At 41.8% G+C, this 25,696-nt stretch overlaps 1 protein-coding gene across 1 annotated transcript in view; it reads right to left on the reverse strand.

Moving 5' to 3' along the window:
• Positions 1 to 737: 737 nt before the first annotated feature.
• LOC146160468 (ATPase family gene 2 protein homolog A-like) overlaps positions 738 to 25,696 on the reverse strand; it is a 30,854-nt gene continuing 5,895 nt past the window's right edge. Inside the window, exons 12-16 of the mRNA XM_083383914.1 lie at positions 25,125 to 25,334; positions 24,677 to 24,810; positions 21,360 to 21,477; positions 8,986 to 9,150; positions 738 to 1,287 (exon numbers count right to left, since the gene is read on the reverse strand). Of these exons, the coding sequence (XP_083240040.1) occupies positions 1,111 to 1,287; positions 8,986 to 9,150; positions 21,360 to 21,477; positions 24,677 to 24,810; positions 25,125 to 25,334 (804 nt within the window). The 3' untranslated portion in view covers positions 738 to 1,110. The remainder of the gene's footprint in view (positions 1,288 to 8,985; positions 9,151 to 21,359; positions 21,478 to 24,676; positions 24,811 to 25,124; positions 25,335 to 25,696) is intronic.

Raw genomic sequence — 25,696 nt, forward strand, 5'->3', positions numbered from 1 at the left:
CTAATTATTATATCAGTCAAAAGAAAGAAGGATATACCATAATTACAATAAACGCCAGACAATGGTTCAAAAATCCAAAAGGCGTTTTAGCGGATTCTAAATCGGCGAGTTGAGGCGGAATGGTAGAAAACAAACTAATAACTTATTAGGTAGATTTTTCACCATAAGAAATCAAACTTGCAGATATAAAGTCTTCCGCGCTATAATGTAATTCAATTATTCCAATATGCCGTTTTTGCACAAAGATTTACACTCCCCACTGCCTTTTCATTTAAAGCCTGGTTTTAAGCGAAGCAGAATTAACAACTTAGTCATCGAATTATGTACGCGGTTCAGCTTCCGGAATGGACACCATACAGCGGTATGCGCGTGAAGTTGAAGGGAAGGGTCGTAAAAACTGGGCACAACAAAGCGCCGAACGCAAGCAAAGGGGAGCCAAATTAACGCCGAGCGACTTGGGGCCAAGCGGTGCGTGTCCAACTGGGGACGGAAACGAACGCGTGAAGGGAAGGGCGTAATTACATTAGCGCTGAAGCGAGGGAGCGAGGCAAAAGCCTAATTAACCTCGCCGAGACCTTACGGTTAAGTGCTGGTGATTCTACTGAATAGCGTACTCTGCAACAACGGCGGGTGGTATCATCGCACTCCTTTAATTCGTTAGCAAAAATAGCAAACGATTTTCTTTTCTTTTGAATTTCTTATGTGACACGATTTTTACAAGTGATATAGCGGGACCTTGTGGCTGTTTTCTAGCGAGATTATTACAATTTGTCCCGATAGACATTCTGCGGTTTGTGCATTTGGCAAGCTTTAGCAAGTCAACATTATCTGCTGCTACTGTTAAGCGTTTTGCATTACGACCCGCTAAGCTAGGCTAATACAATCAACATAATCCAGCCGCGGACAACTGACATTGTCTCGACAAATTTGCAAATCTAAGGATAACTTTTAAATGAAGACGGGTCGCTTTATATTAAGCGCAATGAAAAGAACTAAAACATTGTTACTGCGATAAGAAAATAACTGGATTCGAGATACAAGACGGTTTTTTATTTTGTACACGAAAACACGCGTTCATGTCAACTAATAAACCTCGCCCAACCAGGTAAATTATTTGATCCGAGTTTGGAGCGTCCTTCCATATTCTTCATACATCCTGGCACGTTCACTGGTAGTCTGTGGGTGAACAAGCGAGATTGCCTTGACGAAATGCCGTTTACAAACCAGTGAAGCTTCTTGGTCGTCGACAAGTGCCTCTAGCGCCGCTTCGCGGCAAACGGAGCAGATCTGAATCAAAAAGAGCGCGTCAAGTTTATTGGTAGGAAGTGAAGGGTTCGTAAAGTTTAGGGTCTTTTGCATAGTTAAAAATGGTTTCAGGCGTGTTTTGTTTGATACATTTAAGCACATAAATTTAAACGTAGACGTTTCTTTTTAATTTAAAAGAAACAACCCTTTATGTGCATTATCATATCTCAGTAAAATAGTCTTTGATCACGGTCTAAATTCCAACAACAAACATAATATAAATTCTAGTTTATTGGTAACTATGGCATAACACTGTGTCCTACAGTATGCAAATAATCGGGGATATCGATTTTCTTAAACGTTATCAAATCAAAAAAGCACCAATTCGTTACAGTTGTACTAGCCCGAAAATAGGACATCACAGCACAGGCAAGCAACAATAAATAACGTGAAGAACAACCTTTTTTTTTTTTTTTTATGCCTAAAATATCCCACAACACATTCTTACAAAGGCCGAACTACCTAAATAGGCATGATATTTAAACTATTTTTGAAAGAGGTATAAAACGTAAAATCATGTTTGAAAATTCAACCGAAATATATATTTCATCGTATTAGTAAGCTCATCAGATTTTAGGTTTTATACCTATTTTATAAACAGTCTAAATGTCATCCCCTTCGAAAGCAAGCATCTTTATTTTACATTTTATTGTCAACGGGAGCTTCCCAACATTCAGAAGTGTTTCAATTATATAAATAGAGAGGTACACAAACTTTTATTAGAATATGTGACAGTTAGAACCTTTGTTTACATCTTTTATTCAGCATCCATTCATTAGTAGGCGGGTCTTTCCTGCACTTAGGCGGGAGTGCGCTATTTGACGCAACACGCCCCACAATATATCACTCACATAGGCGCAGTCTATTAACACTGAGGCTAGACTTTCTTCTTCCCTTTGACGGATGAAACGAAACGCAAACACGCTTTGTGACGCCACTTGAATGTGAATGGCATCCGGTCGTTCCTGTTTACGGTCTCCCGGGTAAGACGGATGAACCGAAAGCAATAACACGGCAGGAAGTATGTTTTTTTGTGAAAAGGAAGGGGGTGACGTCACATTTTTGTCAGCGCACAATTTTGCAGTGGGCAGGTGTTGGATATCAAACACGGAATTAGGGGGGCGTAAAACCGTAGGCAGACCCTGTGGATGAGGCACGTCGCAAGGGTCGCGCGTCACTGCAACAAAATGTCGGCCCGATAGAAATGGTCGCGCATAGCGTGACGACGACTCGGTAAGAAACGCGGAAGAGTGAACAAGAACGGAGAAGAACAAAAGCATCGACCCACATTTCTGCCACGGGTGGAGGCTATGATTTACCCGACTCACCAACCGCTGGCCCTGTTGGTAGATTTACAACCAATACTTCAGATAAAATACTTATACCGCAACAAATCGTCGGCAGCTGCTAAATGGACTACGTCAACACCCGCTTGGGTTCCGAAACGCGATTCGTTTAGCAAGAGCCCTTGACATAGGTGACATCACGTGAGGTTGGAACAGCCGGTGGAAAAATTACGCAAAATTGCCAAGCCAAAATACGTTACTCTCAGGTACAGGTGCGTCCTCTATATAAAGCTTGGCAAACTCGAGTTGCGAGGGTCATATGTACGGGAAATGTAAATCGAAATCCGCCCGAAATCAAATCCCGCCTTTCGCCTCTGGATTCACAAAGCCCATTTCAAAGTGTCGGGCGAAAGGAAAGTCAGCGTAATTGGTGTAACGGGATAAACCCGTTTCCCGACGAGACTGGGCAGCTGCGACGGTGGGCTTGAGATAAATTTACAGCTGCGTTTGCGCCGCCAGCCCAGTCCGATTTGAAAACAAATTACGGATTTTTTCTTAAAGCCTTCTTGACTCGCGCGCCCGGGCGGTGGCAATATGGGCAGCTGGGGAATTCAGCAACATCCATCGTTAAATCACAGTCATCAGGAAAAAAACGCCGAACTATTTCGCCGTAAGGCGGGCCGTAATCGAACACGCAAAGCCGGAAGCGCATTACGCCTGTGAAGCAACTTGGCAAATCCTCCAAAAACAAGCGCCCAAGACGGCGCAGATGATGGTGTGACCCCGCGCCGGGTTCACGCCACATCATAGCGTCTCCGCCAGCGCTTGTGGATACCCACGACGCCTGTGCGGGTTTGGCGGCCTGTGTACACAACCATATGCAAGCACTTTGCACCGTTTTGTCATCACCGAAACCAAGGTGTACTAAATTGGTAAACGTCCGGAGTATTTTGCAGCAATTTGGAATGTATGGTGTCGAGAACAATGTAATTATTACATATTAGCAGTTTCTTTAAAAACCAGACGTAGTAAATTATATAAAGTAGGTACTATTTTTATACACCGAGACACATCGTCTCGAGACACATCGTTTGAAGCTGACACATTTAAAAAAAACATAACTCAATAAGACGCCGGCTTTGGTCTCTTTAAGTACAGCTGTATATGTAAACGAGTAGCCAGGAATGTACCACACAAAAAGCAGCCACTCTTAACATATTTTACCGACTGGACGGAGTTGGCGTTTTTAGTGACAGTATCTCGAGTAGAGTAGTGCTGTCACATCACCAAGCTTCGTCAACCAACGGCAGTGCCAGAACTCATATTAATGCTTGTGGTAAGCGGCCGGTAGTGATGCGGTGAAACGCCGAGAGCCGCTGCAGACTGAGCGGCACCAACAGGCTCGCAAGGATGCGACGACCACGCTTAAGTGTGCTGCCAGATGCCAGTAAACGAGCCGAAAAAGAGTGTATGTAGTGGTAGTGGCTGAACCGGCGTTTGATGCGTTCAGTAGTGGATTGAAAGCTCCTTGGTAATCCACGGATTCGCTAAGTGCTAGTTCGCCAACGGCATTCGGCCATCTCCCACGAGGTATTCAGGAAAGAACTAGGATTACGCCGGATGCTTACAACTCCTGAATAAATGGGCTACTACATTACACGAACACGGATGGCGATGACGGGCAAGAATGTGGCGACGCGCCCGCCTGACAGTTCAAATCACACGATCGGAAATTGACAAATCCGCCTGCCGGGAATTATGCATTAGCGGTAAGACCAAACGACAGCTTCTTAAAAGCCAACCGTCTTGAGTCGACCACCAACGACAAGACTAAGGCCTTATACGCATCACGTGACCACAAAAATATGTTATACTGATTTACCAGTAAACAGATACACATCAGGTTTGTCGACAGGTCTGGGGGGTAAGATTGTACAGCTACGCCATTTACAAAACACTGCGAAAGCCGTTGGTCGGAGCTTAAGGAAGATAAGCTATTGTAAACGCAAAAGTAATTCTTCAGAAAAAAAATATAAAATGTTACAAATCGATCTGACAATGGCAGAATTACGTAAACAGTCTTAGAGGCAAACTGAGGTTTTAAATTCACGTCGCAAACGTAAACGAAGCAACAGAACGAGACCAACTCGAAGTCATTACAGACAGCATGTCCGGTCGTTTTGTGCGAACAAACAGCCAGCAAATCGATTGGGGCGACATGATTCATCGATCATTGTGCAGCAAACCGAAGAATTCCTGTGGCAATGTAAACGAAAATAGCTTTACATTTTGACACGGGTGCAAATTTTACCCCTTTTAACACCGGCTATGACGCAAACGAAGCGAAGCCCCCTGCTTGAATATCACTGCGACGAGCTGCGATGGAATTTTATTACGGTCTACGTGTCCGTGTGAAAATTTCCGGACAGCTTGTTGCGCTACGTTTGAAGAAAAAGCATCCATTCGCGAAGGTAAGGCGAAATAAAGCCGAATGAAAATGGTATATATATAATGTTACTTCTATAAATCCCTATTTGTAACCTACGAGAAGTTCATTGCCTTATAGACATGTAGAAGTGACATCTCTGCAGGTTTTGTCAATCAAGAATAGAAATGAACTTGACAACTGCACTTTACAGGACAAGAAGAGTATCGCGTTTTAGCCAAACCCGTAATCACGCGAAAGCGTCAGACTTCCACTCACCCCGCCTTAAGATTAAAAGCAAGTGGGGTCGGGACGGGTTTCGATTCTTCGATGCGTGACAAAACAAAACAAGCGCCAAAACCGACAAACAAACACCAACATCCGGATGACGAGTGCTCTGAAAGGCGCCGATGCGTGCCCCCGGGACCTCATTAGGAGAGGGTGGACCCCCGCGAAGAGCACAAGTAAGGCGATATACACGATTGTCCGCCGGGTGGCTGCTGTCACTCAACTCCCCAATAATCAAGTGGCTGCATCTTTTTTTATGAATAAGGCTCTGTCTATCAAAAGTTGTGAATGGGCTTTGCGTTGGCCAGCTTTACACGGATATTCGGCACTGTGTTCAAACAAAAGAGTATGATTCGGGAAACGTGCGACGTACGCGGCTTGAATTACTAATAATTCTACTGCATACTGGTTCTATATACAGATTCCGTGTTAACTATTCCAAAGAGATTTAAACAATGGAAATAATATCATTTTTTATGTTTCATCTGTTTTTATAAACAGTCTTAGATCATCAGATACGAAACAAGAATCTTTCGTTTACATTTTATTGTCTGCGGGAGATTCCTTACTTCCTAAGTGTTTCAGCTGGGAAATATATCAGTCATACTTTGGTGTTCGAATTTATCCTAGACAATTAACAACTTAAACCCACAACAAACACTGAACTTAAATAGTTTATTAGAAACCTGGGTCCTTCCTCATTTTTTTAATTGAAGACGCCCGAACAGTATATCTATATAGCAACGAAATGGTTCAATAAGTGGTTTATACAACTTACTGTATATATTAAGTAACTGATGTTTATTTGCCCTGTTGAGGTCAAAGCAGTGCCATGGAACGTGTTCATCGTGAACGAAAAAGTAACAAGCTTGCATTGTCAAAACAACAGTGGACTGTAAAAATGTAAAGCTTCTTGCGACATATGACAATAAGGGGTTCAGCTTTAAATACCAACATATACTCAATAACTAATAAAACGTTAAATAAATAAGCTATGTATTCGGCGGAGTTAAAAGGAAATGATTTTAAACGTAAAGTATAGTTTAGTGAATGTTTTATTTTCATATTTTACGTACAAAAGTGAAATTTCGTAGTCCCTAAAATGGCTATAGGAGATCTAATACGCAAAATATATGTTAACGCTAAGTTAATCAAAATATCACATGAATATTCCTATGTGATTTATCCTTTTTCGGCAAGTTAAACATCTGTTGCTTTATATCACAAAAACCATGACTAAAAAGATGATATTTGAAAAAAAATTGCCGAAATAATCAACAGTGAGATTTCCTTATAAATAGCTAAAATCCCCGTTTCCGCCAACTCATCCCCAAATCAACCATCATTAGAATCCGACAGCTGTATGCCTGTCAAGTGGATAGGAAAACAAATATCACCAGTGTAAACTAGAAGTTCAATCCGAGTGGCCTACGTCTCCGTGGCGATCCGTATGACGTCAGCACGACTTGCAGGGAACGCAATCTCGCCATACGATCTCGCAAAACCCGGATACCTTCGCAAATCTCATCGCCGCGCTTCCGACTTAAAGGCTGTCGGGCGGTAATGTAAGTTAGAGCCGAGCGGTGCCGCGCGGCAATTAAACGTGCGACCTTCGGCAACGATCAAAGGTTAAAGAAACAACCGGTCGGAGGTCGATTTCGCGATATATGCCCTGATCGGGTTACAACAGTGCGCGGCTATGCCCGGTCAGGTTTTTATACTCTTGTTGCTACAATTCGGTCGCGAAGTTTGCGCGCGCAACGCACATCGGGCCAAAGATACATATCTTATAGGAGGTTTATTTTAAATCGCACCACTCTGTTTGTCGCGTCCAGTGGAATGTAGAAGCAAATCGTGATTTAACAACGATATTAACAGCACTACGGGTGTCCGTCTCGGAGTTGTCATTTACTCATGATCAGGGTTTCTGTCGTCACAGCAAACGAGGAAGTAAATACAGGATATGTGTTCTGGTGTGAAATGTAAAAGCGGCATTCCTGTCTGGGACAGGTGCTTCGCTTCTTTTTGTTGCGGCACAAAGAAGGTAACACGGCCAGTGCGCTGTCACGGTAGATGATCGTAGCTGGAAGACGTCAACGAACGCTTTGGGGAGCTTAGACGTGGAGAGGCTGCTTCCGAAGTGGCTTGCTCGCGTAACGAAAGGTTAACTGCCGGGATGACGCGCGTCAAGTCAAATTGGCTGCCTCAGTAATCTGAAATTTGGGCCGATCTGGCATCGCTGTTTAAGGATTTTTTTTCAGTCGGATTGCTTTCGTCGGCCCTATAAAATTTCATGGTGCATTTACGATTGTGTGAAAAGTAATCTGTACACAGTTCAAATTATTTTACAATAGGACTATAATGAACACAATCTTGGCAGCAATCAAGCGATTGCCTTTAAGTGACCTACTGGTTGCAGTTGAAAAAGGTGGCAAAAATCTGTTTCTTATGTAATTTTGTACGACGTAGTTGTTTGATTATTTATACATTTTATAATATGTAACTAATTCCGTTGGTTTGGGCACTGCATTTCGCCCCACACAAATATTAAATCAGGCAATAACAATTTTAAAATCCTAGCGCGGTAAACTTCCCTTTGATGTTCGTTTTGCTTTAACCACTACCAATTCCGCAAAATCGACTGCCACGTTTTTTAGTTTAGGTTGTATGAGTTGTCTTTTGAAACGTAATTTGACACAATTCAGTGTGCCAACGTGACTTCCATGACATCATCGGATCGGCGCGTCAGCCCAAGCAAACCCAAGGAGCCGTTCTGCCCTTGCTTCCGATCATTTGACCTCCAGCCCACGTAAGCTTCAGAAGGGGTCAAAGGTCAAAGCCGGGGTCACAACGACAGATAAAGAAGCGAAGACCAACAACAATGGGAGGCGGACTACAATCCACCAAGGGCCAGGGAATTACATCGAGATAAAATGTGTGGTCTATGTTAAAAAAATGTTTAGCGTATTTTTGTCACACGCAACAAACATTGTGGTCTGCCATTCCCAACTGTTTTACCTTTTTTTTTACTTTTTTAGAAAAATTGCGCAACGGTCCCTCAGCAATTTTAAATTGCTCACGGTCCCTATACACAAAATAACATTTGTTTTTAATGGTATCAATGGGACGGTTGCACTTGTTCTTTGTTATCAGCTCGGCTATGTTAACCTCTAACGAATCACTTTTTTTGTGTGAAGCAATCACGAACAGTTTTAAAACCGTGGCCGTACAGCTCAGCAAGCTGTAAAAACGTAACTCTCATTAGAACAATGCAATACTATGACGTCACAATGGACAATTCAACTCGAAGTGTACAATAACGTGAATGAACAACTAATCAGCTTGCTTTGGAAAAGTAAGTTTCCTGAATTTTTTTGGCACAAGAGGTTTTCTTCTTTAGGAGAGTCGTTTTGATTTTTTGTTAGGTGCTTCGCGGTTCCAGAAAATTGTCTCGCGGACCCCAGTTTGAGAACCACTGCTCTAGAGGTTTATGTTTTGGTGTGACTTTTTAATCGCACTGATTGCCTAATTATGTGTAGGGCACAGGGAATAGAAGTTAAAGAGAATATATAGAAAATAAGAAAATAACTGTTTTAAACTAAATGGGCAAGAAAACGTGACGCAGTTGTCATATCCCGGCAATAGCGTGCATCAATGCCATAATTGGTGTTGTGTACTTACCTCCGCGCCCGAATACATATCAGTGGCGTGGACGAGCTCGTCAATGCTGACATCACAAGCGATTGGCATCTTTTGAAATCGGATTCGGAAGATTTCGCGCCTGGTCATGACGTCAGGCAGGGGAACGTGGAGGATCCGGTCGATTCTGCCAGGACGCATGAGGGCCTGAAAAATCAAGATATGAGGGGTAAATCACTTGCAGCCACTTACCAGCCGTAACGTGAAATGGAGGCGGGCAAAATTCGATTGGCATGTCGTACACACGATAGAATCAAATACCATCACGATAGTGCGCTAGAATTGGGCGAATCTAGGTCTAACTTTTGCCTCGGTTTCCTTTCAGGTGTCATTAGTGCTGATTAAAATAAAAAAAAATAAGGTAATTTAATATATTTATTCAAAGTTTCATTTTAGAGAGAAAATTTTGACGAAAAACGTTAATGGTGCCTAAATACTATTAGGCTACATATACTATAGGTTAACATATCGAACCTAAACATCAAATGTTTGTAATATGGTATTAATTAGATATGAAGTTTTTCGTACGGTTTTCAAAGCGATCACTTTTTCAATCACCAAAAAATATATATCTAATTCCCATATGTCGCTCGCAAAGCTATCGAAAAACAAATGATACGACAAAAAACAGCAGTAAATAAGAAACAGAGACATCAACAACATCATTAAAACGCATGACCGCACAGCAAGTTCACTAACGTTGAGGCGACAATTGTTGAGATTCGGAGGAAATAAAATGCCACAAGAATGGTAAGCATTCTGTTGCGCATATATTGCGCCGACCACGTTGTTCCTGTGAGTTGCATGCCAAGACTCGTGCGTTAAAGGTCAGCGCAAAAATGGGAAAGTTAAGGTGTTCGAGAGTCACGAAACACTGGATCTTTCTATTTTGCGTTGTTTAACTTTGAATCGAAACAGCGCTGTTTATGCCTGGTATATAGCAACAACTTTCAAAATGATATACTTCTACATGTCTATAGCTAGTAATAGTTAGGGTACAATTTTATACAAAATATGTGTGAATGTAGCTCACAATGTTTCATTCACAGAAAAGAAAAAGTATTCCATGTAAAACAATGAGCTTACAATGTTATGATTTGAATGGTTTGGGGATCAACAATCTAGAAATTTCTGAATTCCCTGTTTTTGATATATTCTACGGCTGATCAGCTTATACTGTGCTAAGCAGATGATTTGTGTTTTAGAGGTTACATCTTAAAACGTAACAGTTTACGATGTTTGTCTTGTGCGCATTAAGATGTTTACTCGATAAGTTTAAACTCTTACCCGAGCGAATGTATTGCCCAAAATTGTCGCATAATAAAGGTAGAGGGTCGACGACCCGCCATTATAAAGCAGCGGCCGCGCAAGAAACAAACAGAAGGCAAAGCGACAAGCCGAGAATGCTGCTTTGTGACAGCCAATAGGCCCGCCTATTTAATCTCTGCACACAAATAAAACCCGCGCGGGTCAATACGAGCGTTTCCGTTTTAACGCAATTCGCCTTTGGCGTGTACACACTCACACGGCGAAGGTTAACGGTAAACAGAGAACGGACGTGGCCGTGCACAACACAAGTCATTTCCACGCCCTAGGGCGAACGAACAAGGCAAATCTCACCTACTTCTATGGGCTGGCTGCTGTGTGTATGTATGTCGACTTGAGGTTGTCAGTCTTAGAATTAACGACGCAAGATGTGCCAAGTTTCCCGTATTATTTGGCCAATAATTACAAATATTTCCCTGTGATTATTTGGTTGGTATAATATAACAAACGCGCGACAGCACCGTTTGCTTTTAATGAACTGTTTTATTCGACATTTGAAAATACTGAGGTAGTCATTTAAAAAACCAACCCACACATTAACCGTTTTCCAGTTGAACACAATTTAATACTTCGGTTGAAAAGATAACTATCCAACCTTGTCACAAATAAAGCAAATATATTACAACGAGTAAAGGGCCGGTAACCCAATGTTGTCCAAGGGAAATTATAAAAGAAAGATAATAAGATTATCGCATACACCGCTTGTAGGAAAAACGAGAACCTTTACCGTAGATGTTACAACGAATCTACCCTGATGAGTCATAACAGATATCTACCAGGAAACTACTTAAAAAAAATAATAGAAAATTGTCGGTTTACGAAACCGGTAACCTATTTTGTTCTTATTGAACCTCCCCTTTTTGTAATGCAGCGCTAAGGTTTAGGATAATGTCGAACCTATTACACCTTTAATCGAAATTTTGTAACTTAACAGTTTAAACTTTTATTATTTTAGATTGACTTATGCAGAAGTTTGCATTTGCCAAGACAGTGATAGTACGTTTAACGTTAAAAATCGCTCTACCTTATTGGGGTCAAAAATTTACTGCAATGCAAGTGGTAAAAAAAATACTCAAAAGCGTATAACAGCGAAAACGGGGCTTAAAAACTGCGTGTCGTGAGGTCGTTAAAGACTGGCAAGCAGCAGGTTTTCTTTTGTCACCCAAACCAAACTTAATATCGTCGTAACACAGCAGCGCTTTTGAATCAACATCAACAACACAGAGACCGGCTTGGCTCGTAGGTCGCTGCTCGAGCACGAGCGCTCGGTGTATACAGGCTTCGCGCGCCACGTCTTATTAAATTTCGAGTAACCATTGTTTAGCTGACGGACACAATTGGACTCGGCGGGAAGCCGCGCGCGCCCCATTCCGGATCTCGCGGTCGCGATACTTCCGCTCGCGGCGAGTAATTCGCCAACGGCGGCATCCATCCGTTCCCTTATATATTGGTCGACCAACGCAACGGGAAGGAGCCTATTGTCTTCGTGTCGGTGCACCAGGTGCGCTTGTCATAAGGGGATTGTCTTTTATTATTCCTCCTACGAGTAATTCATTAATGCGCACGAGCACAGGTTGGTGGCCGGGTTGCCAGTCTTTGGACTTTTTAAAGTCAAATTTCAATATTTCGGATTTTTTTGAACCTCTTTGTTTTGTATTTTTTTATTTTAATGAAATTTGGCTTTTTTCGGATTTTTTGGTTTCATTCAAAAATTTCATAAGTTTTATTTTGAGAAGAGATCAAACTATCGCTACCAAGAAAAAAATCACAAAAAGGGGAAAATTGCCAAGAAAAATTTCCAAATAGAAGAAAAATTTCCAAAATGAAAAAAAATTGCTACAAAAAGAGAAATTCAATGTACCAGCATGACCATTTATTAGGTTAGTCTTTTCAGGAAAAACATAGGCTTGTTAGAGTTTGTTGTGGATTTGGCTTTTTTCAGGTAAGTTTTGCCCTTTCTATTTCGGCCATCTGGCAACCCTGGTTGCTGGCTGGGGTGCTGTTGGTGTATCGCCTGATATCGACCCGACTATTTGTGATACAAAGGACCCATGAAATTTCGTAGCGATCTATGAACGGAGTTCGACAACGTCAAAATAGTAGCTTGCCGTAACTGCTCCATCCGTGAGCTACATACAAGTTGGCGGATAACTAAGGCTCGATTAGGCTGCGCCGCTTAGGAAATTGGAAAGTAAACAACAACAAAGTAGAAACGTGCCAAGTAAATATGGCCCCCTTGGGACAGAAACTGTCAAACTGTAGAATGTTAGCCTTACTTTAGGTTGAACATAGTCGAGTTGCCTTGCTAGTTAAACACAAATAAAAAGTCAGTCTAACAATTATACAAACTACAAACATTCTAGATGCAAAATAAAATAGTCTTAATTGACAGTCCCTAAAACCGTCAATTCACCCTATTTCTGGCCACAATTTGATAATTAAATTTGGTTACAGTCGTTTAGCAGTGTGCGTAATTCTCTGCTCAAAAATTAGGTTGGATAACCAAATAGTTGATATATTACGATCTGTTTAAATTCAATCTATATAAAAATAAGTTCAACGGAATTTGAATCGCGTAAACCGTGACTACTGACCTATTTGGATCAATATTTTACTATTACTTAAGGAATGTATTGATGAGTGGTTGCTCTGAACACACCTAAAACTATGTTTGTCATGAATTAAAATTACATAAATTAAAAGAAAAATTAAAGCAATTTACACATGTTAATATTTTGGCCGAAATTATACCAAGTTATTGTATGTGCGAAAGCGACGTTGCTGTTAAATTAAGTTGAGTTCTTTAGCTCCACCATACGGATTTTGCAATTAACAAGGTGCGAAAGCACTCCGTGGAACACAAGGCAAGCCAATGCAAACCGCTTCGATAAAAACAACATCTTTGAAAATGATGAGTATGAAATTAATTCAGTAAAACCCAACTTACAACAACTCACCTAAACCTATATTAAACAAAGAAAAATTAAAAGGCCGTATGTGGCCAAAACTCTAACCAGGGCGTTGTCAGCGTAGAGCGGCCATATACTAAGTCACTAAGTCAGTCTTTCTTTAAACTTTTCCACCCCTATTAAAACAAACCACAAATTCATATAATATTGAAGGTATATAAGATTCGCCAAAAGCTCGAAACTCTTTTGCATTTATTTAAGGTAAATAGGGAAAAAATATAGTTATTTTGGAGGGGCATTGTCTCGTGTTTTTCTTGTCACAATATGAATACTATTAGCGGTGACGATTTACAGAGTCCAAGCATGTTATCTAGCTGTTGTTTAAGGTTTAGCGAAGTTTGCATGTTCACGTGCACCGCACCAATTAACCTTGACACTAAACGCCTATAATTGTGTATGGTTTCTGCACAGAGTTTAGGAACCTCGCTATGGAGATATAAGACTTACAATTTCAGTCAAGGCTATGTCTAGCAGCCCGACAGAATTACAGCGTATCTACCAACAACTAATGAGTCGGTAAAGAGAGTATGAAAAAAACGACACCGAGATTTTAATGTCTATTTCATTTTGTTGTTCATAATTTTTACTTTGCATAGCAAGCAAGTCGATAAAGGAGTATGGATAAATTACGAAAGCATTATAACTAGTTAATAGATGTCACTAAACGATGAGTAATATATATCGCGTTTTAAAGTAAAGGTAAAAACTTATAACATATATGTTTTGCTTTTGGCGTAAATTTCCCTTAAAAGTGTGCGTTAACAAATTTTGTGCCGAGAACTTTAAGTCGTGATATCCTAATCGCATTGGTGACAAGGTGAACAAAGTGCATCGGACGACATTCCGCAGGGCGCAAGTCACAGACCCGAGACGCCTCCGTGCCACACCCTTCACTGAACTCACGTCGATTTCACGTCACGTATTAAGGATGTGCGGCCTAATCGTTGCGCTGCTCATGTCCGCTTTCAGCATTCCTCGGCCCTTATACATCGGCGCACTGGAGGGACGACTTCGGCGTGGCAGCGTGTAGCATGTGATTACATTCTAATCGCTTGGCCAGCGTAGCGCTCACGGGCGTTTTTAATCCGGCCACTGCTCCTACCGCATAACTCCCATGCTTCCCGCGTTTCGCAACACCACATCAGCGTCTGGGCGTTTAAATCGCCACATTGTACAGCAAGGATGGGAGACGTATAGGCATTGTACAAAATCGCTTGTGTGCGCTATCGTTTTCGGGTCAACGCATAGTTTTCAATAACTCTCCCAAAGTTTATATATTTACACGACTCGTGAATCATTACATCCGCAGTACAATGTTGGCAAAAGGGTGCGATCCTTATGCAACGTAAATACCACTTGGTCGATGCGCGTAGCGACAAAGGCAGTTGTGTTTCTAGAGGCCAATCAACACGCCACATTCTGCCTATGGCTGACTAACTAACCCAAGCAGCCTGGAAGTATAAATTTACATTCCAAATCATGTTAAAAATGGCAACCATCTAAAGGCTAAGCCGCGAAATACATGACAAGTACTCTGAACAACAATTTAAAAACATGTATTTCGTTACATTGAAATAGGTTAAACTAAACGCAGCTTTAAAATCATATATTAAGTTGCCAGTGGCTATCGGCCGAGTGCACGAGATTTGTAGATATCAACAACGATGCAATCACGTTCTAGGTCCCCAACAAAACCGCATGGTTACCGTGCGCCGTTAACAAATTGGATTTCCGAAAGGGCGAGCGACAGCATATGAAAGGCCAAATGTGTTTCGCGGCAACATGCCGGCGTCTGTCTTTCTCAAGGTTATATTGCGGATGTAATAATTCACGTAAAACGCACATGAAAAAGGGAAAATTGATTTTGCGGCGGAGATCAACAGAAGGGCGGAATAGTGTAGACATTGGCGCCGATGTGCGATGGCCTTTTGATGGGCGTTTATTGCTCAGGACGCGACACCGGGCCGAGCGTATTATGGCTAAATTTAAACCTATTACGCACTCCCTTGCGCGCATCCCCTCTCCTGCTTTGCTCGACACGGTATTTTATCGATCGCACTTGTGCACGTAAAATGTACGTTGGGTTAAACCTTGAGTTTACAAAGATATAAGTTAAAATGAGCAGAAGGTAAATCGTGAAAATAGAAAGCATGTAAACTATGAGAGTGACTTATAAATAAATGTCGACGACAATTCTTTAAACTAAACCCTTGATGCATAAAGGGCCACGGTTTGAACAAAAAACAAGTTGTTTATTTAGCCTAATGGCACTGCTTATATTTTAAAACAAGCCCAAGTAATCCAGTAAAAATATATTCAAAACAGTTATACGATCTATGTTGAACTTAATCACAAGAGGCAATCCAGAGTTCATTTAAATACTAAACTCAAACGTTCCTCGAAAGTATGGTTGGTTAAATATCAAACTTACCTTACAACTTCTTTCTAGGATATACAAATGTTGCATAAAATATATTTACCAAATCAAATCAAACTTTCAAACAATTGTCTGAAGATTGGCACAAGTTGCTTTCATTGCAGGATGCGAGTTAAACATCGACGGCCAATTACGGGGATTTACGCCCCGCCTGCAAGACACTGGCTTTGTGAAATACTTTATAGTTAAACCTCAAACGATGAGTATATTGTTTGTGTTTCGCGACAGCGACAGCCATTTCAGTGATCGAACAAACTGGTAACGTGTAACACCGATAAAAGAAACAACGCTACAAGCGAAAAAATTGTATGCATACATTCGAGCAATTCTGGAATCAAGCAGAACTTAATTTGTTTAGGCAACAGAACAAGTTAAGACTAAGCGTATTTAGCAAATGAGCGCAATACCGCCACCCAGTGTGTGGCAGCATTTGGCTTAACTGTTAGCAACTCAGTCGTCTCTAAGACGCCAATTCGGAGACAAAATGACAGATCGCGAACAAAAACGAGAAGTGTGTGAAACTTTACGCTAGGCCAGGCACCCCTGGCACCACAAAACGGGGGTTTAAGTGGATATGCTAGGACCCTCAGGTTTATCCCCGAAGACAGAGCCCAGGGTGCATTGACATAAAAACATCACCCCTAAAGCCGGGGCGTCTGTTGTGAGCCAACAAACAAGGCGCCGCGCAATAAATCCTCGCTTGGGAAAGAAGAGATCGAACCGTCAACAAACACTTGCAAGCCGAGCCGCCGTTTCTTGGCTAAAAATAGAAGCGTTTTGTGACGTTTGGTGCTGGAACGCAAGTCGGCCACCCCGCTAATCAACTGCTGTAACCGCGTGGTTTGATGTTAGAGCTCTGATAGGTCTAGTTCGAGCCTTAATTGGATTCGTTCCTGCTCAGTTCATGCTGATAACATGTTATGCCCTTATACTGGAGAAATAAGGCTCCCTTGTCGCACTAAATCCTTGCTTAACGTATCAGCAAACCGCAAACTGGTCAAATCCCGTAACTTCAATTCTAGCTTTGGCGTAAGCGGGACAAGCCAATAGGCGGAAGTAACGGCACTTAAAAGAAACGCGCGGAAGCGCTGGTCTCTAATCCGCATCATACCACCCGCGCGTATACCTTCTCCGACATGAAAAGACTGTAATTTGCACGCCGTGGATGCCCGGTAATGGCCGAGGTCCGGATTCTTGCGGGTCGCACGAGAGATCACCGCCTACCTCGCTAATCACCAACTTTGTCTTCGTGCTTAGTATGCCATGGCGCCAGCACCGGGACAGCTGAGGCACGCCGCACTCGTCAAAGATATCAAAGCGCTGCTCGAGCTGCTTTGAAGCGCGCGATGAAAGACCTTTAACTTTGAACGCACCGTTTCCGGCCTATGCCCTTTGGGGAGCGAAACCTGGCTGCGATAAGCGACCAGGAGTGAAAAAGGCCCTCTTCCCCGCGCTTGGCTGACAACGCAGCGTGACAGCGACGCCAAACACCGGCACCTGGCAATGTCGTTTACACACGCACACATCACCTCTCAATCGTTCAGGGAATCGCAGCCACTGAAGCATTTAGATATGTTTCGCTTTGCTCGCAATCGATAAATTTGCGTGGATGGCGAATAATGTAGATTCGAAAACACGGCCTTTGGCCGCCAAACCATAAGTTGCACCAAACACGAAAACCCGGCGGGTCGAATAACAAACTGCTTTGCGTGTTGGGATGCAAGAAACAAGGAGATTGCAAAATATCAGCACGCACTGAGCTAGTTCGCGTGACACTCAAGTAGCTTCTACTGGCGACAAAAGGCGCGAAGTTCGAGCGGTGCTGCAGCTTCTTTCCACCCACCCCCACCCCACCCATCTCTTGGTCGTCGCGGTTCAGCGACCCGGATTTACGCAACACACACACACTGCCTCGCGACGCACGATGAATACGGTCGCCCTTACAGTCACAACAATTCGAGAAATATCTTAAGGCAGTGCTTTTCAACCTTTAAAATCTCTATCCGCACTTTTTTACTTGTTCGCATCCTTTAGTTTAAGGGCGACCGTATTCATCGTGCGTGTTCGCATCCTTTAGTTTTATTTGTGAAATAACAATGAACGGTTTTGAATATTAAAACAGTGTACCTAAGCCTTGGCCAATATAAAATAGATAGCTTAAGGTGCAATGAACCACTTAGAGACTCTATTACTGTAGGCTACCTGTAATGCATAAGTGGGCGCACCAGCTTATTTGGTTACTGTATTACACATAATAATAAATAAGTATGCACCATTTTTATCCGCACGTTTATCCGCACGACGTTAGTCATTCCGCGTACCATCCCACGGGTTGAAAAGCACTGTCTTTAGACAATCGCCTCCAAGTTGAGTGATCGAAAGTGCGTAGCTAGGTTTCGGAACGAGAGCTTGCGATGCAGGTATAAGCAGTGGCTTTTCACGGCAGCATCGGACACGAAATAAAAGTTTTACAATAAGTATGGAACAAAAATTATAAAACCTAAGCAGAGAGATTCATACAACTAAAAAAATAAACGAAAATGTCAGCACTTTTTTTGCAACACTTTAACATAACAAGGTTGTATTTGCGAAAAATAATATTGAGAGACCGACGACGTTTTGTAGGCAAAATATTATTTCTAACAAAACTGTAATCACAGTAGTATTTATAGTGAAGCGTTTAATAAAATGTGTTGTCTTTCGAAAAGTAAAACATGTCCGGATGTTTAGCTATTGAGTTGACTCAGCTGATATATCCCAAATAATAGAGCAATATTTGCTCCTTAAATACAAACAGAAAAGCGTCGCGATCATTTCAAAGCGCCGCCGTTAATGTCTGCTTCATCGTATCTCCATGTAATATTGCGGATTAATTAGGATAAGCAAACGAATCTGTACACCAACATTAAACACCGAAGAGCGATGCGACATCTGTTGTGAGCACCTGTATCACACCAAGATGCTCCTGTATTGCGTCAGGGGTCGTCCAAATCAAAAAAGTAGTTCGCTGCGGTCTGTGCACAACGGCAGGGGTAAGCGTAGCCCTTATACGCAAAGTCTATTAATCCGTGGCAAAACAACGGCACGGGTGCGAAGCAAGAAGAATATAATTGTTTCATATGGTGGCGAACATGTGATATGTGTGCGCTTTTTTCACATTTTTGGAAACGAAGTACCAATTAAGTACAGTTTTTAATTAAGCACAAGAAGGTGCTGCATTATTCAAGCAACTATCCATAATACATTGCGTGATTTTAGAAGTATCGTAAAATAACACATTTTGTTTCTCGTGTAAAACTTTTACACTTTTCTGCTGTAAAACCATTTTACGCTACACAATAACCCTGAAAATTGTATATATTCTTTGAAGTGGCTACCGACATATTCCAACTGGAAAATCCGGTGTGTTAACGCCGATTAGTCTTTAGTCGAAACACTTATTGGATGTACGAGATCAAAGGCAGCAGTCGCAACGGTTTATACGTCAAACGATCGTTAAGCGATTTAGTCAAACAGAGAGCTAAACTGTGTAGGATTCGAACTGTTTGAAACAAATTTTGAGATTAACCTTAACGTTAAGTTATCTGCACCGACACATAGTTCAACGACATGAGCAAATCGATTTTTAAAATGCCACAACGGCTTGTGTAATGTGGCTTTGATGCCATGCTTGTCAGGCACAGTCAAAAGGTTACACGTGTTATCCGTGCACATTTAGATAGCGATGCCAAGAAGCAGCGGACGCGCGGTTCCCAACCCCTTGTAAAGGCTTTAAAGAACAGGAAGCTGGACGCGTCATGATATCAGAGCCAAGCTGTGAACTTCAGTCGAAACAGGACTGCGGCAGAGAACCCCACGCCAGGCGCAGCTGCGCTACGGCCCGCAACCTTTACTTCGACTTCCGTCAATCAAATCTCTGGCCGATGTTGTCCGGCGTAAAAATAGCGCTAGCGGGCGGCAAGTCGGGATTAGCTCACGGCAATTAGCCTGCCGCTTTCCCCGGGAAACGGACGCGCTGGTAATGGGCGACGTCGCCATTAACGCCAAGCTGTTGTTTTCGCAGCTCGGTTCGGTGAGAAGCTATAGGAGGTGCGTTGACAGTGAAACCCTGGACAGCACTGAAACACTTACGGGACCCCAATAAAATGACACTGCGAAATGTTAAATCGACAATTTACCATCCTTGACACGCATGTTTTAGGGTTTCGTACTACAGAATAAAGGTAAAAATATTTCGGTACATAGTACATTACACGCAAAACACACAAAATTAGATCATATAGAAATATCTCCGATTGCTAAACTTTAACTGTAATGGAAAACATATAATTTACAACCGAAAAGGAAGGAACAATGGTAAAAAAAACACAAAAAGACTTTAACGTTTGCCCCCCTTACTTAAAAAAATATTCAACGTATTTTATTTTACCAATTATTTCGAAAGTTTTAGAAGAACATTACAGGTTCTTTAAAAGAACATGAAAAGGTTGGATGATACAGTACTTGTTTCAAAAGATAAATATTACGTCAATACGAACTATCCATCCAATCAGCACAATGTCGACTAGGAAATGATATAGAAGTATAAAAATCTGATGTTACGGTACCCGTTGAAGTAAATTGAGATAAGGATACGGCTTGACGCACAACAACGTCAAATCTTACCGTCACGAATCTACTTCCGATAAGCGATAACAATCCCTTAACATTCTCCAAAATAATTGCCTTCTGTTAGTCTAAGTCAGACGAAATGTATAGTTTCCATGCAGCCAACTGAAATGGATCGTTTACCTATTATTTTCCCCGGATTTCCGCGTTGGTTATTCGCAGTAGCAACATCCACGTATTAAACATGTTGTTTAACATCCTTACACATTTTATTATAGTAATCGGATCACACAAAGCATGCTCGACTTTAACTGTGACAATTTCATTGACTGCCGCAGTGGGAGATAACAAACCACGCTTAATTAATTCCGTGCCCGCAAGATTCGCGTCGAAAGGGCAAGCGATTAAGATAAACCATAGTCGTTTGCATGCGCATGTGAAGCGGTAAAACCGAAAACAAACATACTCACATTGGCTTCGGTTTAAGCTAGTATTAGATGTGCAACTACTAACAAATGTGTGCCTAACTACACGGGGCACAAACACTATCACTTGAAACAGTGGTATAAGGTGCCAATCAGTATTAAGTGTCAACCAACACCACACAGCTATGCAGTTAAAACTGTCCATTTTATTACAAAGCTTGAATTGACCGGTTGTCAAGTAAGTTAGTGCAACGGCAGAATCGCTATAGGAGAGGTTTCAAGGATTGAGCATTAACTTTTTGGCAAGACCTTTAATTAAATCGTATCGGATTTGAGTTCTGGTTTTGCAGACACTCGAACTGCTACGCCTTCCGCCACCGAGACGAACAACAAGCAAATTTGGCCGAAATAAGTAAGTACGGCCGACCGTAGAAACTTGAGCAGCCACACAAGTTGCGCTTTGAAGCGAAGCGTCATTTAAGCGTCGAAAATGCAGATCCGACTTACTTCGATGCGCCCGTCACCGCAACTTAAGTGTATTCGATCACGTGGGATTCGACTTGTGATACACAGCTCAAGTATAGCGCTTACCTTGTCAATCATGTCCGGTCGGTTGGTGGCCGCTACAACGATGACGTCACTGCGCTGTTCGACTCCGTCCATTTCTGTGAGCATAGCCGCTAGCACTCGGTCCGCCACAGCGTTGCCACTGCAGGAAAATAAAATAGTAAAGATGACTGATCAGCTCAAAACATCACAAAATACATCATGTGCGCATTGCTTTTTAACTTGACTTACCGTTGTTATTTGCTTGTGTTTAAAAACATTAAACAGCGCAGTGCCGACAAGTGTTGTTAAAATATATCTGTCACAATTGTTTTTGTTTTATTGCAATAAACGTTATGGCATAAAGTCAAACCAAAATCTTGGTGACAAGCACAGTAGACAGAAGATGGCCAATAACCAAGCTAGCGGCTGTGTATATTTAAGAGGGTGTGTCATGAGAAACAATCACTTCATAGCTCGCGTTAAGTGGCGGTGAGCCAACGATGAACCATTGGCTATACTATGGAAGAGATTGGCTCATTAGCAGCGGAAAAGAGCTACCGAGTTGCGACAAATGCGGGTAGAATGATGATGGATTGCTAGTGGCTAGGCGTCGATTGTGGGAAACAATCGGGAATTCTTTTGTTATGTTGGCACAACCCGAAAGGTTGGAGCACAACTGGTCAATCCCCTCCTTACTGTGCCCACCTTATTTTTTTTTACTTTTTCGGACATAAAATTTTCGGACATAAAAGCGGCAACCGCGACCCACGTATTTTTACGATACACTTCATCAAACTACAAACCCTTACCCCAAAAAGAGTGTCAAAAATGAAAAAAAAATTAACCTGCCGGTTGTTTACCTCCAGAATCGCCTGGAATGAAATGTTTCAGTAATCGGAGGAGCGTAGTTTCCGCTGACATCAGCCGGGAACTCGTTAAAGTCGCCCAGGTTTGCCGGACACACTCGGGCCGGAGAGGCTTCGATTGTCAAGCGTCGCTTACGATAGGCCGTTCAGCGGCTCTCAACAGTCTGCGTTCTGGCCTCTCGGAAATGTTCAAGTGGCAGCAGTTGCCGGAGCGCTATAGGCCACTCGAAGACCCCTCAATGGAACGCGGTCCATTTTCTGGCCTCGAGTGCCCCACGCACAGCCATTGTGTGATGGGGCGCCATGAAACTGGGCCACGCGGCAAAAGTTCCGACAAAGGAACAGAAGGATTAGAAGTGAACGCGTTTGATTTCAGCGGAAACTCCGTAGTTTTGTTCATCGAAATGTAGTGACTCCTTTGTACGGACCAAGTGTGTTACTATATTGGTAGCACGTTTTTTTTTGTTATACTGAGTACACTTCAGACAACGTGTTAAAGTAATTAAAATGTGTAAATAAAATACAGATTATAGGTTTTCCAAATCTACACAATGTTTTCTCACGTACTTTTGATTTCGGGGACCTTCTTTTAAAATACATACATCCTGTATAGCCAACTAAAACCCTACACAAGGCAGGACCGTATTTGGTGACCTAGGGTTGGCGGAGTTTTGACGTGGATTAATGGAAGAGTTTTCAGCTGGCCAACGGAAGTGTGGATAGGACGACGCGGGACGCGAGCCAGATGAAGGCGATTACGGACGTCCGATGGCCACTTGTACACGCGAATGCCGCTTAACAAGTGCCTGCCTGACTTTAAAACCTCACCCAATCATGTTTCTGGGGGGCAGAGGGCGAAATGACAATCTCGTTTCGAAGGTTTACAAGACATGTATAATTGTATATCTTATATTCGTTGGTCGAGCGGCGATGACTTCAAAGAATAAGTTAAGAAAACTTGTGTCATCAGTAATGCGTGTGTGTACACATCTACGATTTATTAAATGTGTTTTGTTTATTTTATATTCTTGATCAGGTAAATGCATTTTCGGCTTCTGTAAGCGTGATTCAATAAAAAGAAATAAATGCCAAATTACCAGAGAATTTTATTTTATTTTTTAATATTTCATGGCCATAAGGCGAAATTAAAAAAAAACGGAGTATCACAATATTATGTATGGCTCTAAAAAATCGAAAAAAAGAGACGCTATTATTAAATTATTTTTATCACTTGACAATTTTAATTATGCGAGGCATGACTGTTGCCGGCAATGCAACATATTTAATATAAGTTGCAAAAAAAATTCTAAAGGCCATGCAAAACGATTGACTAATTTATATATAAATATGACTACGCTGGCAAACATGGAAATTACATAGACCTAATACCCGAGGTCAACCAAACCTGACAAGGGATAGTGAAGAGTGTCAGTTAAAAGCATTAAACTCGAGCCCTGTGTTACAGCGAAAACTGTTGAACAGTCGCACGAAGTCGAGCACCGGATTTCAGCGGAAATCCTAAAGTGGATTTAGGCGCCAAGTGCTGGGGATTAATATTCGGCGCACACAGATTCATAAAAAACGCTGTTGTTAGAAGCCTTTGTCATCGCGAGGATTTGAGAGCTGGGCGGAGGGGCCTTAGTGGTTTTCCGTTTGAGACGCGATGATTTCGAACCCGTGGCGGTCTTTCATTCGGCGTGTGTACTGTTTTGAAGAGACTTCTTCCGGTTTTAAGAAAAGGGGCTTGCAAGGCACCTTGCTAAAGTTTAAATGAAAACAATTAAAATGCACGTAAAAGCTTTTACTTGCGCTTGTGCTTTTACGTGCATTTTAATTGTTTTCATTTACACTTTGACCTGATGAAGCCCGGTTGTGCGAAAGCTTGTCGAGAATCCAATACAACTTGTCTTTATACAGTGCCATCTGATTCCTCTATTTAGAATTGGACAAATACGGCCACATACAAATATTGCTAAAGTTTGTTTTCCGTTATATTGATGTGGCTAAAGGGGAGACTTCAGTAAGAATTACACCGATAAACAATGCTATTATGAGTAAAAACAATTGAACCTGTGACACCCTAAATGTTTTCGGAAAATCGTTTTGCCGTTCGGCAAGTTCCACAGCAACGATATGTCGCCCTTCAACAGACCACATTATATAGGTGATAATATTTGCAGGCCCCAAATAGTATTGGAATTATGTTCAAACTTTTTCCTAACTTTTTGTTGCATTTGCAGGTTTCTGTTATTCCACTGCTGATAGAAATAAGTGCTCGGCGCAGTTTGTTTTGATTAATTATTTTCAAAGTTAGTTTTCACTTGTGGTTTTGCTTCAACAGAAAGAAAATTTTAAAATATTGTTTTTTGTCACCATGACTTATTTAGTTAAACATCGTAACGAGGGTATTTGTTGTAAAGATAGATACTAAAAGTAAACCGCAATCAGCTCAGTGGCTCCACGTAGTGGCCAGAGCGTTAATTCACAACTCACCTTCCTCGTTCGATGGCCAAAGCGTCAAGCTCGTCGAAAAAAATAATTGAAGGAGCCGCCGACCTTGCCTTGGAGAAAATGCGGCGAATCGAGCGTTCCGAGTCACCAACGAATTTGCTGAACAGTTCAGGGCCCTACATACAAACCTAGAATATACTGGCAAACATTGGTAGGCTATACTATTCTTTTTTTCCAATAATAAATAAAAGTAAAATAAGCGTTGTCGGCATTTCAAACACCTTTTGACAAAACGACTATGTTTCTTTTGGTAGATATAAAATAAATGAGGCAGATACAGTCCATAAATTAAAAAACAGGAATATAAATCCGTACAGCTCACCACAAAATGACAATTTTTATTTTTATTTAATAATAGTTTTAAGTTAAACTGGAAATTTTGTTGAAACGTGCAATTTTTTTCGGTAATAAGTCACTTAAGTTAGGGTACCTTAATAGAAATGAAGTTTAGACCGCTTTCTGTGGCTAACGCCTTAGCGGTGAGTGTTTTGGAACATCCTGGAGGACCGTACATGAGCAGGCCGCGAGGTGGGTCAATGCCGAGTCGCGCAAAGGCGGCAGGGTTCTTTAGCGGCCACTCGATGGCCTGTTTGAGCTTCTTTTTCACCGATTCATTTCCGCCAATATCAGACCAATAAACCTGTGAGCGAATCGTACACGATAAATACTTTAAGACTAAAACTTGGACCAACAAGCCATGCAAACGAGCAGAACCAGTTGTTGTTTTGTGATAGCTTTTACAAATTTTTATACACAGGTGACCTAAATGCATATCACAATGGTGCTTCTCTGTCTTAGCTCGACGGTAAACTAATGAGCATATCCAACAAATAAATATTGTTTTTTCTTTTAAACATCAACAAATATCTAGAAGTTTAATTTGTTAAATTTCTGAGGCCGGCAGAGCGAAAATGTGTGGCACGCGAGAGGCTTTAGTTTTAAGCCCGCCATACGAATACTCTGACGACTATAGTTTTATACAGCCGTTCAAATCACATACTT

The sequence above is a fragment of the Ascidiella aspersa genome, chromosome 3 (assembly GCF_963924565.1).
Source record: "Ascidiella aspersa chromosome 3, kaAscAspe10.2, whole genome shotgun sequence".
Taxonomy (NCBI): Eukaryota; Metazoa; Chordata; class Ascidiacea; order Phlebobranchia; family Ascidiidae; genus Ascidiella; species Ascidiella aspersa.